General features: G+C 51.0%; 1 protein-coding gene across 1 annotated transcript in view; it reads left to right on the forward strand.

The window, feature by feature from the left end:
* Nucleotides 1-14,278, forward strand: part of LOC309614640 (maestro heat-like repeat family member 5) — a 54,172-nt gene that overhangs the window by 2,691 nt on the left and 37,203 nt on the right. The window contains 11 exon segments of the mRNA XM_082363206.1: nucleotides 817-976; nucleotides 2,509-2,561; nucleotides 9,197-9,304; nucleotides 9,618-9,734; nucleotides 10,602-10,620; nucleotides 10,623-10,762; nucleotides 10,765-10,853; nucleotides 10,855-11,002; nucleotides 11,778-11,857; nucleotides 13,818-13,887; nucleotides 13,969-14,270. Of these exon segments, the coding sequence (XP_082219332.1) occupies nucleotides 817-976; nucleotides 2,509-2,561; nucleotides 9,197-9,304; nucleotides 9,618-9,734; nucleotides 10,602-10,620; nucleotides 10,623-10,762; nucleotides 10,765-10,853; nucleotides 10,855-11,002; nucleotides 11,778-11,857; nucleotides 13,818-13,887; nucleotides 13,969-14,270 (1,286 nt within the window).

Below are 14,278 nucleotides of genomic sequence, written 5' to 3' on the forward strand. Positions count from 1 at the left end.
ATTCAATCCACTATCTTAACGAGAAGCCCTCATATCCACCCTTTCAACAAATTATAGAGCTTCCCTGGTGGCGCAGTGGTTAAGAATCCACCTGTCAAGGCAGGGAACACGGGTTCGAGCCCTGGTCCGGGAAGATCCCACATGCCGCGGAGCAACTAAGCCTGTGCACCACAACTACTGAGCCTGCGCTCTAGAGCCCGCGAGCCACAACTACTGAGCCCACGTGCCACAACTACTGAAGCCTGCGTGCCTTAGAGCCCACGCTCCGCAACAAAAGAAGCCACCGCAATGAAAAGCCTGCGCACCACAACGAAGAGTAGCCCCCGCTCACCTCAACTAGAGAAAGCCCATGTGCAGCAATGAAGACCCAACGCAGCCAAAAATAAATAAATAAAACAAATAAATAAATTTTTAAAAATTTATAAATGATATAACAATTTCATAGGATGATCAAACAGCATCACAGGGACCAGCGGCACGTGGGGAGAGACCAGAGACCCCTCACTTTCAGATGCCGCCAAATGCAGGGCTAGGGCTTGGATAGACGGGGCAAGTGGGAACTGTGCGCCAGGCAGCAGGTACAGCACGAGCAAAGGCTCAGAAGCAGGAAGGATGACGATGGGTCCTTGGACCAGTAAGAGGACCAGGGATGTTGACAGTCACATGTAGTTCTGAGCCCTGAGATTGGACCTGATCTTCACCTGCCAGCTGTGTATATCGGGCTTCCTCAGTCTCAGTTTTCTATCGAAAAACTGGGTTGACGGTAGCCGTCCTGCCCACCAAACCAGACCACTCTTCCTTTCTGCCCGCACCCAGGAGCTGGAGGAGGCCCACCGGGACATGGCCAGCAACGTGCTGGTGGCCATCTGCAGGCACGTGTGGCGGCTGGTGGCCCAGCACCTGGAGACCGAGGTCCTGTCGGGCGTCTTCCCGCCCCGCAGCCTCCTCTACGTGATGGGCGTCCTGACCTCTAACGGTACGTCCCGTGCTCAGGGCCTGGGCTTGGCCACCCTCTGTCCCCAGGCCAGCAGGGGGAGGGGGAGGTCATGAGGAGAGAGCAGGAGGGGGCGTGCAGGGCTGCTGACCCGCGGGACACACGCAGGCTGTGCGACAGTGAAGCATCCCCGTGCCAGAGGGCCACGGGCTCCGGCCCGAGCACGCCCACGGCCCACCTCCCCTCGGCCAGCCTGGGCCACTCCTGGGGGTCCCCCAGGATAGGGCACCAGCGGCTAGCTGTGCCGCCCATCCCCACTAGCCTGCGCTCCTGCTGTCAGCACTTCGACAACAGCCCTGGACAGAATCGGGACGCAGCCAGGAGGCCCAGGAGGCAGGCCTGCCCTGCCACGTGGTCCTCTCCCCGGATCACCGGCAGACGGAGGCCAAGCTCACAGAGGCTGTGCCACGGGCCTGGGTCACCCAGCCGCACGTCCTGGGCCTGCGGGGTCCGGGTCTCCGTGTCTCCGCAGCAGCCGCTGCCTCTGAGCCCCTGGAAGGACCGCCTGGATAGCGGGGGTCTCCGAGAACCCCCAGGGAGGACTTACAGGGAAGGGTCTTGCCAGGATGAGGCTCAGCTGACGCAAGACAGCAAACACTGAGCGCCTGTCATGTGCCCGGCTCCGCCCTCAGGAGCTCGCAGCCTCGCCAGGCAGGCACGTGCCAGCTCTCAGCCCTCACTCATTCATCCATTCACAAGCATGAGCTGAGCTCACTTCTGCCCAGCGGGGGAGGTACCGGGCGGCCCTGGTGGCCACAAGGGAGGGCTTCCCGGAGCAGGCAGCCAAGTCTGAGCCATGCCTTGAGAGATGAGTAGGAGTTTGAGGAGGGAATGGTGTGAGTACACCTCAGGGCCTTAGGGAGGAGCTGGTCAGCAGCCTCAGCGAGGGGTTGAGGTCAAGGGGAGGAAAGGGGGGTGGCAGGCCCTGCTCTCTACAAGGAAGCCTGGCGGGGAGGCCTCAGAGGCCGTGCTTGGGAGTGAGGACTCTTGGCTCAGCTTTGCACCCCGTGCCTGGGACTGGCAGGCTGGGTGGAGGTCCCTCTTTGCCTTGGGTGACGTCTGAAACCCCCAGGGCCATCCCTGAAGCAGCCGCTCCCTCTGAGGTTGGGTTTCCAAAGTTCCGTAAAAGCTTTCCAGCCTCCCAATGTGCCCCTCTCTGAGCCTCGTTTTCCCACCCTTGAGGAGACCCAAGTACATCCTAAGCAACCATGCCCAGAGGGAACCCTCCATTTACCATTGGTGAGCCTGAGGTCCAGAGAGGGAACGTGACCTACCTGAGGTCACACAGCAAGGGTGGCAGGGCCACAACTCCAGCCCAGCTTTCTGGACCCTGAGCCCAAGTCCGGCTCACCATCCTCCGAGCTCACCTCCCCAGTGGAACCAGAATGGGCAGAGGCAGGACAATGTCACCCTGACTCAGTCGTGTCCAAGGGATGGGGGAGATGGAGCCCAAGACCCGGCCCTGGCCGTGGACATCGGGTCTGGCCTCCAATGACCTGCCCTCCCTCCCACAGAGGAGCTCTTCAAGCAGGGAGAGAAAGCTTGCTGGGAAGAGCAGCTGGCCCAGGTAGGGAGGGAGCTCTGCCACGGGGCCTTCTGCGGGATGATGGGGGATGGGAGGCACCCAGGGAGCAGGCAGCAAACCAACGTGGGTGGGCACCCGCTCAGCCCTGGGAGGAGGGAGGAGATCAGGGAGGGAGGGGGAGGGAGGGGACAGAGGGGGAGGCAGGGCAAGGCTGTTACAGATGAGCAACAGGCTTGGAGGCGAGAGGACTTGACCACAGTCATGGGACTGGTCCCTGTGGAGTTGGGATTTGAACCTTGGTCTCTAGGCACCTGGCACAGAGTAAGTGTCCTTTCCACCCACCCTGGGGGCTGGATCTGTGACTGAGGGGCCCAGAGAGGATGCAGAGGCCAGATCTGAGACCAAGGGAGGAAGGAAGAGGTCGGCGTGGACTGAAGTTGCCACAGCCGAGGATGGGTGTCATGCTGGTCCATCTCCGACCACACACCACGTGAAGGGTTTGTGTGGCAGGGAAAAGGGACATGGGGCCCTGGCAGACCTGGGTTTAAGTCCAGATTCAACCAATCACAGCTGCGTGTCGGGTGACCTACTTTGTCTCTCCGTACCTTAGTTTCCTCGTCTGTCAAATGGGGGTAAAAGTACCAACCTCAAATGTTCATTGTGAGATGACAGGAAATAATCCGTGTAGTGTTTGGCACTGTGCCTGACAGGAAGCCCTCACTCCCTACATTAGTTATTAGTATCATATAGTAGCAGCAGAATAGTAGTAATTAAATGGCACTTAGTGGAAATTACACCAGCAGCAGCAGCAATACAAGTAATTAATAGAAAAGTAAGACAGAAAATCACAAGGACATAGAAGACTTGAACAACGTAATTAACCAAATTGATCTAATTGACGTTCCTTTCAAATGTAAATAGAACATTCACCAAGATAGATCATTTGCTGGGCCATATGTCAAGTTTCAATAAATTTAAAAGGACTGAAATCAAACAGAGTACATTCTCTGCCCAGAACATCAATTAGAGAACAATAGCAAAAATACATCTGGAAAAATTCCAAATATTTGGAAGTTAGACAACACTCTTTTAAATAATCCATAGGTCAAAGAAGAAATCACAAAGGAAATTAGAAAATACTTTGAACTGAATGATAAGTAAAACACAATATGAAAATTTGAAAATCTGTGGGGTTCAACAAAAAACAATGCTTAGAAGAAATTTATATTTTTAATGCCTATATTAGAAAATAAAAAAGTGTATAAAATCTATTTTCTAAACCTCCATTTTAAGAAACTATCCCCGAAAGTGCAAATTAAGCCCAAAGTAAGTAGAGGGAAGAAAATAATAAAATGTAGAGTAAAAATCAAAGAAATTTTTTAAACAGACAAGCAGTAGAGAGTGAATAAAACCAAAAGTAGGTTATTCAAAAAGATTGATAAAATGATAAGCTCCTTGATAGGCTGATCAAGAAAATAAAAAATATTCAATATCAGAAAAGAAAGAATACCACTACACATCCTTTAAACATGGAATGGTAATAAAATATGATTCCAATAAATTAGGCAATTTAGATTGAATAGACTAATTCCCTAGAAAACACAAACTACCAAACTGACGCAAGAAGACACAGAAAATCTGAGAAGTCCTGTATCAAAGAAATTGGAATCATATTTTATAAACCCTCCCACAAAGAAAACTCCAGGCCCAGATACTTTGCTGGTTAATTTTCAATCACAAGTTAAGGCAGAAGTAATACCAATTCTATCCAAATTCTCTCAGAAAATAGAGGAAGAAGAAACACTTCCAAAACCTTTTTATAAGGCCAGCACAACTCTGACACCAAAGCCAGACAAAGACATTACAACAAAACTACAGACCAAAATCCTTCATGAAGATGAACTCAAAAGTCTTTAACAAAATATTAGCAAAATAAATCCGGCAATATACAAAAAGTCCACACATGTTCAGCAACCTGGAATTTCTCGGATCCCAGTCCTTTGGGGCTTTTAACGGAGGCTTCCTTAATAGGCACGATTAATGAAATCACTGGCCACTGGTGATTAAAGTCAATCTCTAGCCCCTGTCCCCTCTCTGAAAGTTGAGGAGTGAATGAAAGTTCCAGCCCTCTAACCATGATTGGTTCCCCTGGCAACTTGCCCCCAGTCTGTGGTTACCTAAGGGCTTTCCAAAAGTGGAACCGGGCTTGTTATGAACAACAAAAGACACCTTTACTGCTCTAATCACTTAGGAAAGTGTTTTAGAAGTTCTGTGCCAGATGAAAATAGAGATGAAGACCAAATATATATTTTTATTATAAATCACAATATCACAAAGAGAAAGGCTCTCAACAAAGTAGGAATAGGAGGAAACTGACATCTATGAAAACCCTACAACTAACATACCTAGTGACAAATAAATGAACACCTTCCCGCTAAGATCAGAATAAGGCAAAGATGTCCACTCTCTCCACTTCTGGTCAACGTTGCACTGAAGTCCTAACCAGCGCAGTAAGGTAAGAGGAGGGGGAACACAGACACAGATTGCAATGGAAAATGTAAAACCATCTTTCTTTGCAGACAACATAATTGCATACACAGAAAATCTCACAAAAGTTTTTTTTTTAAATGCTAGAACTATTAATTACTAATAATTGAATTTAGCTAGATCTCAGGATACAAAATCAATATGCAAATGTCAATTGAATTTCTATATACTAACAACAAACAATTGGAAAGTAAGGTTTAAAAACACAAGGACACAGCCACATGAAAAACATAAAAGACTCAGATAAAGTTAACAAAATATGTGCAAGATCTTTACAAACATTGCAAAAAGAAATTAAAGAAAACCTAAATAAATGGAGATATATGATCATGGATAACAGGAGTCAATAATGTTAAGATGTCAATTCTCCCAAAATTGATTTATAGATTCAATGCAATGTCAATCAAAATCCCAACTAACTTTATTATAGAATTAAACATAATCTATAAGTTAAAAATTTATATGGAAATTTCAAAGGACCTAGAATAGCCAAAACAATCTTGAAAAAGAACAAAGTTAGAAGAATTACACTACCTGATTTCAAGATTTCCTAAATAGCTATAGTCCACAAGACAGTGAGAATTGACAGAGATTAAACAAATAAATCGATGGAACAGAATAGAAACTCCAATATAAAACCACACTTATATGGTCGATTAACTTTTTTTTACAAAGGTACCAGAGTAATTCAATGAGGAGTCTTTTAAACAAATGGTTCTACAACAATTGCGTATCTAGGGGGAAAAAAAGAACTTTAATTCCTGTCTCTAACCATTCACGAATATTAATTTGAGATGGACCCAAGGCCTAAATATAAAAAAACGAAAACGCTTCTAGAAGAAAACACAGGAGACAATCTTGCCAACCTTGGGGTAGGTAAATATTTCTTAGGACCCAGAAAGCACTTATCATAAAAAGAAAAAAAAATAGATTAATTGGATTTCATCTAAATTAAAGCTTCTGCTCATCAAACAATACTATGAGGAAAGTGAAAAAAGGGAAACCACAGACATGGAGAAAATATTCACAAGACATATATCTGACAAGGGACTGTATCCAGAATAAATGAAGAACTCTTACAAAATCAGGGAGAAAAAGACAAACAGACCAATTGCAAAAGGAAACAAAAGATTTAAATAGGTATGTCACAAAGGAAGGCATATGAATGACCAAAAGCCAAAGAAACAACAGTCAACATCTGGAATCCTCAGGGAAATGTCAGTTAAAACCCCGGGAGCTGCCACTACCCACCCAGGACAGAGCTCAAAGGAAAGAGAAAGACTCCCCCAAATGCTGGCGGGGAAACTCACACTGCTGGTGGGATGGTGACACCTCCTTGGAAAACCGACATTGTCTTAGTTATGACTCACCAGTTCCACTTTTAGGTATTAACCCCAGAGGCATGAAACATTCGTACACAAAATTACACATACAAGCATGTTCCCGGCAGCCTTATTCATAAGAGCCTCAAACTGGAAACAGTCTGTACTAGGCACACTCATTCCCTCCCAAAGATCCACCTGAGGAAACTAGAGAAAGAAGAATGAGTTAAACTGAAACCTAGAGCGAGTTAAACTGAAACCAAGAGCGAGTTAAACTGAATTGGGAGATTGGAATTGACATATATACACATATGTATAAAATAGCTAACTAATAAGAATCTGCTGTATAAAAATAAATTAATTAAATTAAATTTTTTTAAAAAAACTGAAACCAAGCAGCAGAAATGAAATAATAAAATTCACAGCAGAAATAGAGAAGTGAACTTGAGAATGCATGCAAAAATGCGGACAAGGACTTCCCTGGTGGCACAGTGGTTTAGAATCCGCCTGCCAATGCAGGGCACAGGGGTTCGAGCCCTGGTCCAGGAAGATCCCACGTGCCGCAGAGCAACTAAGCCCACGAGCCACAACTACTGAGCCCATGTGCCACAACTACTGAAGCCTGTGCACCTAGAGCCCGTGCTCTGCAACAAGAGAAGCCACTGCAATGAGAAGCCCACACACCGCAACGAAGAGTAGCCCCCGCTCGCTGTAACTAGAGAAAGCCCGCGCACAGCAACGAAGACCCAATGCCGCCAAAAAAAAAATTGATTAATTAATTAATTTAAAAATAAAAAGAAATGAATCCTTTAAAAAAAATGCGGACAAATTTCAACAACATACTGAGTAATTGGGCGATTGGGATTGACATGTATACAGTGATGTGTATAAAACTGATGACTGATTAAAAAAAAAAAAAAATACTAAGTGAAAAAAATACCAGACACAGAAAAGTACACACAGCGTGATTCCAATTGTTATGAAATTCTAGAAGAAGCAAAAGTAACCTATGGTGAACTAAATTATATCTGTTTTGTAGGGATGGGGATTATCTAGGAAGGAGCTCATGTGAGAGCTTTCCGGGGTGGTGGGAAATGGTCTAGCTCTTGATGGGATGAGACATATGGGTCTGTACATTTGTCAAAATTCATTGCACTACACACTAAAGATATGTGTGTTTCACTGTAAGTTAAATGTACCTCGATTTTAAAAATATTTAAAGCTTCAAAAAAATTTAACTTTGGAAACAGACGTGCTTCAAATTTCAAAAAATTTCAGGTTTTTTTAAAGGAATATGGTGCCCACCCTGTATATTATATAAACACCCTTAGACCCTTAGCAGGGTCTGGGGAAGATGCAGAATTAAATATATGAATATATCTGCTACAGAAACATGCAAAATTCACACTAATTCCCACAAATAGTGCCACATCAGTTTGGGTCCGCTTTGGCCACCAAACGCTGGTACGTGCAGCAGCGAACAAAAGACAACAAAGGTTTGGGAGAGGGGACAGGGGCCCCTGGTGCTTCTGGAGAAATTAGGAGCTTCCAGGAAGCCAGGGTCCCCTGGGCATTAAGCAGACACCTGTTCTGTGGGTGGGTGAGAGAGCCACCCGGGTCCTGCTGCACCCCAGCATTCTGCAAATGGACCAGGTAGGGGACATAACCAGGGCAGACAAGCTCCTCTCAATTCTGATGTAGGCCGGAGCAATTTCTATTTCAGGGTCCAAGGGAGTAACCCCAGAGGGGGTGCAAACGGTCCTGCCTGCAGGGGGCACTCTGGGCAGGTGTTCGGTCCCACAAGGCCGCGGGATGCCCTTGTGCTCCAAGTATGGCATTGCTAGTGCGCCTTTAGGGTAGATTCCCAGAAACGGAATCACTTGGGGAAATGTATGCATGTTATAAATTTTAATGAACACTGCCCAAACCTGCACTTCAGTGCAATCCAATCACCTCCCCACCAAAGGACATTTACTTGACAAAATTTGGTGGTTTTGCTATTTGCCAGTCTTGGCCAAAATGATACATAATCTTAATTTCCATTCCTTAAATATTAGCAAGGTTGAGTTTATAAATCTCCATTTTTAAGTGGATTGTCATCTTTTTCTTACAGGTTTATAAAGTACTCTGTATCAATGATGTTAACTCTGGGCAGTAGGTCACAAAAAAAAAAAAAACTACTGTGTCTTTCAACTTAATTTATGGTGGTTTGGTGGAACAAAGGTCTTGAAATGTGTATATTCACATTTACCAATCTTTTCTTCTTTTCTACTTTATGGCTGGGAGCGTAATCAGGAGTATCTCTACCTCAAAGAATCTTAGGATCAGAAACCTCAGACTTGTTGAATTGTGGAAACATTGGAAATAGAGAAACCATGAAGTACATCATGATAAAATCATGCGACGTTACAGCAGAAATCTTAGGACTTTATATTTCAAAGAAACATTTCATTCATTTATTTGATCATTGGTTCATTCGTTCATTCATTCAAAAAATATTTTTTATTAATATTTTTTTCATTCAAAAAAATATTCACAGAGTGTCAACTACTTGCCGGGCACTGGTCTAGGTGCTAGGGAGACAGCCGTGGGAAAACGAGACAAACTCTGCCCTCTAGGCACACACACGCTGGTGGGGCCACCTTCAGGGGACACTCACTGGGCATCTATGCCGGCCGAGCCCCTGCCCAGGGCTGGGGACATGGTCAGGCTCCAGTGGGGAGTGGGTGGGGGTAGGCCGGGCTGGTAGAGGCTCACAGGGTGGAGGGAGAGACCTCTCCAGCCCTGCCCGCCCCCATCGGCTCACAGATGGCCGTCAAGTCAGTCCAGTTTCTGAACACAGAAGTGTGGTCCAAGGAGCTGCTGGGGGTACTCACCAAGCCCGACCGGACACATCAGGAGCAACCCCTGGAGAAGGTGGGCCACAAGCACCCCTGCCGCCCACCGCACAGGCCCAGGGGCTCTGTCCGTGGGACACACACCTAGAACAAAGCCTGGGCCCCAGAAAGAAACAGAGGGGCGGGGGCGAGGCAGCAGGACTTGAAGCCAAACCCTTGAAGCTTCACCACCAGGTGGAGGATTGCTAGTCCCAGAGCAGGGCGGTAGGGCAGCTACAGGAGCCCAGGGAGGCCCCGGGAGCCTGGACAGGGGAAGTGGCAGGCCGCCCGGGGTGCACAGGGATGGATAGAGATACGTCAGGCTCAGGACAGGAAGCTGAGCCCTCCCCCAGGCCTTCCTGCTCATCTACTCTGGGCTGATCCTTCAAGCCGAGGAGAACAGCACCACGGTCAGGACACACCTGAGAACCCTCCTGGAAACGTCCCACCAGTGGCCCAAGCAGAGAGAGGGGAGGACCCAGCCATCACCCGATCCCTAACTGCCTGACCCTGACCACAGGATTAGCCTGACCGCTGGTCACAGCCTGAGCCCCGACCCTGGTCACACTCTGAGCCCTGATCCTGGTCACACTCTCAGCCATGACCCTGGTCCCACTCTCAGCCCTGACCCTGGTCACACCCTCAGCCCTGACCCTGGTCCCGCGCTGAGCCCTGACCCTGGTCACACTCTGAGCCCTGACCCTGGTCCCACACTGAGCCCTGGCCCTGGTCACACACTCTGAGCCCTGACACTGGTCCCACGCTGAGCCCTGGCCCTGGTCACACTCTGAGCCCTGACCCTGGTCCCACGTTGAGCCCTGACCCTGGTCCCGCGCTGAGCCCTGACCCTGGTCACACTCTCAGCCCTGACCCTGGTCACACACTCAGCCCTAACCCTGGTCACACTCTCAGCCCTGACCCTGGTCACACTCTCAGCCCTAACCCTGGTCACACCCTCAGCCCTGACCCCAGTTCCGCGCTGAGCCCATCACAGCTGTGTCCTCTTCATTGTTGCACATCTGCTTCCTGGACCCTCATTCCCACCTCGGGGACAGAGCTGCTCAGAGCGGGTGGGGGGGGGAGGAGGGGGTAACAGGCCTCCAAGGAGTCACCTCTCCCTCCTGCCCCGCCCCCCTCCAGCCCCCATAAAGAGATGCCCCCCCACCAGGTTGGGCTCAGAGTTGCATGTCCTAAAGAGCATAGGGATGGGAGGCAAATGCCCTGTGACCTCAGACAAGTCCCCTCCCTTCCTGGACCTCAGTTTCCACACACCCAGGTGAGAGGCAGGCCTGATCCTACCACCCCACATCAGTGACCCTGCTTCCCGGCCCCCGCAGGGCATCGCTCTCACTGTGGGGCTGCTGCAGCCCGCCACCTGGACCACGTCTGGGCCGTCCTGGAGCAGTTTGGCCGGAGCACGCCCGTCAAGTGGAGACTGCACAGCTTCTCCCCGAAGGTACCGGCTCTCGGGCTGTCAGAGGCCTCGACCAGGGGCTGGGACATTGGGACCCGCCCTGCATGAAGGGCTGGGCCTCCAGGGTGGGGATCCTGGGGCTGATTAGGGGAACGGTCTGTGGACCCTGCATCCTGGCCTCTGGTCCCACCTCTGCGCCCACCTGCAGCGTGGCCCCCGAGCTTCCTCACGGCCATCCTCATGCTGATGGGGGCTGTCAGCTGCAACGAGGGCACCCAAAGCTACGAGCTCTCCCAGGTCTCTGAGCTCTTCGAGTGTCTGATGGTGAGTGCAAGGTCCTGGGGCAGAGGAAGGGCTTCCCGGGACAGAGGGGGCACCTCCCTCAGAGCAGCAGCATTCATGAGAGGCACCCACTGGAAAAGTTTGGGCCGATTGGATTTCTAGAGCGTGTACAAGCCCCCCACAGGCTTTCACACCTGGAAGCACATCCATGGCCCCCCCATGACTTGGTTCCTACAGGGACCCTGAGCTGGCCAGTTACATCCACTGCACAGCTGATGTGGCCGAGACCCAGAAAGGCCAGCACCATCCACTCTGCTAGTACTGACCTAGCTCACACCACTAGTTACTAGAGATTTTGGCCTCACAGAACCCCTGGGGTAGTGGAGGAAACACACAAGTGATGGACAATTATATAGTGATAATAAAAATAATAACAGTTCTCATTTACTGAGCCCCTGCTGTGACTCAGACACTCTGCTTCTCATTCCTTGCTTCATGTGTAACACAAGGGCAACAACATCATGTTATCTGTGAATAAAAGAAGCTCAGAGCAGTTTGGAGACTTGCCCAAGGTCATGCAACTCGTCTGGGGGTAGCCAGGATTCAGACATGGCTTGTCTGATTCTAAAGTCTATGCTCTAGTTGTCTAAGTGGGGGCCAGGCCACAGAGACCCCCCTGGGTAGGTGAGGATCTAGAGCATAATCCTGTGGGTTAGGGGGTGCTGGGCACCAAGGTCTTTAGGCAGGGTTGAGACTTGGTGGCGGAAGTGGGATAGGCCCAGGTGTGAGTGACTCAGCCTTCACCTGGGATTTCCAGCTTCTGATGGAGAAGGAGCCCCAGGACATGCTGTGCACGTTGACTCTCCAACAGGCCATCCACATCATCTCCAGCCTCTGGTAGCCTCCCCAACCCCACACAGGACCTTGCTCAGCATCAAACAGCAGCCTCACAGCTCAGGCTTGGTACCAGCAGGACAGTGAGAGGGGAGAGATCAGACATCAACACCCTACTGGGCAGGGCTAGGGACCTGAGCCAGTGCAGGCCACAGTGGGTAGGGGGTGGGCAGCTTATGGAGGCCAGAGCCACTGGGGCACAGCCACTCTCCAGAGCTGACTCACCCAGACACTCAAGGTCAGAGCAGTCATTCATGGTAAGACCCCAGCCACAGGCAGAGTCTAGAGCAGGCTCTAGCAGTTGGGCAAGGAATTGCAAAGGGAAACTGAGTCTAGACTCCAGCCAACATCCCAGGGAAAGGAGGGAAGCTAGAGTCCAGAGGGAATCCCAGGGCCACAGATGGGTCCTGATTTAGCGGTCATGCTACAGGTGGGGTGAGGCTGTACCAGCCTCCCCACCTGGCCAGGACAGGGTGAATCTGACAAGGAAGTGGAGGCCAGGGACTTCAGAGCTGCCTGTTCTCAGACTGCAGAGGGCCCCACACTGCACTGGGCAGGGTGGCAAATGGAGCTGGGTGGGCCTTCCCCAGAGCAGGTAGCCCAGGTACTTCACCTCTCCAAGCCCCAGATTCCTCTGTCATTCACTCCATGAATAACTGCTGAGCACCTACAATGTTTAGGCACTGTTCTGAGCTCTGGGGACCCAGCTGTGAGCCAGCAGGGAAGGTCCCTGTTCTCTGAGAGCTGACATCTGGGGAGGGGGCACAGAATGAGCAGACCGCACGTATCAAGGACTGATGAGAATAATGGAGAAAAATGAGGTGGGGGTGATGAGACAGGGAGGGAATGTAAAACCCTCATGGAGTAAATGAGGCTCAGTGCTGAGTCGAAAGTTGGTTGACTGAGGATTGATTGATTGAGTGACCCCGGTGCACCCAGCACCCTGAGTCTTCTGTAAGAAGGAGACTGAACAAAGACCTGAAAGTTGAAAGAGTGAGCCCTGCGGGTACCCGGCCAAGGGGAAGGCAAATGCAAAGGCCCTGAGGCTGGAGCACAGCTGGGTGCTGGAGGACAAGCAAAGGGCCAGAGTGGCTGGAGCGGAGTGAGTGAGGGGCGGGTACAGGTGAGGTCCCAGGGGTCACAGGGAAGGTCATACAGGCCACTGCAGGGACATTGGCTCTTGGCTGAGCAAGGTGCGGCCTTTGTGGGGATTACATTTGAGAAAGGTGTCTGTCCTTTGAGTCGATGGTGAGTTGATGGCACCGCGCAGTGGGCGGTGAGTGTGGAGTTCAGGTGTGGCCCAGACTGCAGACCCAGGATTGGGGTCGTCGGCATCCAGATGGCATTTAAGACCAGGGATGGAAAGGAGAAGCCGACCAAGGCGTGGGCTGGGGGCCCAGGGGCTGAGAGGGTGAGAAAAGGGGCAGAGCTGAAGCACAGGGGACGTAGGGGGAGGGGGAGAGATGAGTCAGGGAGCAGGGGAAGGAGTTCTGAGGAGGGGCTGATCAATTCATCAAAGCTACTGACGGCCGCCCAAGACCAGGCCTCGCATCCGCTAGGTAGACTAGGGGTGTTCAGGGTGACAATCGGATTGGCTGGACTCGGGGTGGGGGGGCGGTGGAGAGAGCTGGGAGGTCAGTGCAGACCCCCCTTCTAGGGGCTGGGGGATAAGGGGGAGGAGAGAGGCAGCCTGCCTGGAGGGAAAGTGGAGTCAGGAGAGGGTCTCAAGAAGCCGTGGGAAGGTCCTGCAGCCCTACCCCTGGTAAAAACAGGTGCCCTGGCGCACAGGAGGCACTCAATAAACGGTATTATTACTCATTCAGATCTCAGAGTGAAAGTTTGGCATCATTTGCCAAAACAGAACTGCTAAGGTCCCAAAGGTGTAAGCAGGACTCGGGCGAGACCAGCCTGCCCAGTAAAGAGAGCTGGGCTGAGGGCTTCTCAAGCCCCTGCTCCCGGCCAGGCCCGGAGTCCCTTACAAATCCTGCCCCGAGGTCAACACAGCCCTGGGGGCAAAAGGCCGGGAGGCACAAGTGTGCACATGAGCCTCTGGGCAAACAGGAGGCACTGGCTCCCAAGAGGGGCCGCTGCCGACTCCCCTCCGTTCTGACCAGCGGCGCCCCCAGGCCCCGCCCTCTCCGCCTTGCCCTCCACACGGTAAGATGAGGCCGCCCCTGGCCTTGGAGAAGAGATCTCGGCTTCTGTCCATCAGCCTCCGCAGCGTGTTGTCCCTGCCGCAGCTGGTAGTCCTGGAGAAACACACCTGCCTCCTTCTGGAGCCGCGCAGCACACAGGTGCGAACCCGGAGCCTGCCCCCCTTGGCGGGGGCTCCTCGGGAAGGGTATCCAGCTCTGCCTGCTACTCTCGCTTGGGAGGGGGCGGGCTGGACCGGCAGGGCCCCTGACCCCCACCTCAGGCAAAGGC

This window comes from Balaenoptera borealis, assembly GCF_965194805.1.
Source record: "Balaenoptera borealis genome assembly, chromosome: 17".
NCBI lineage: Eukaryota > Metazoa > Chordata > Mammalia > Artiodactyla > Balaenopteridae > Balaenoptera > Balaenoptera borealis.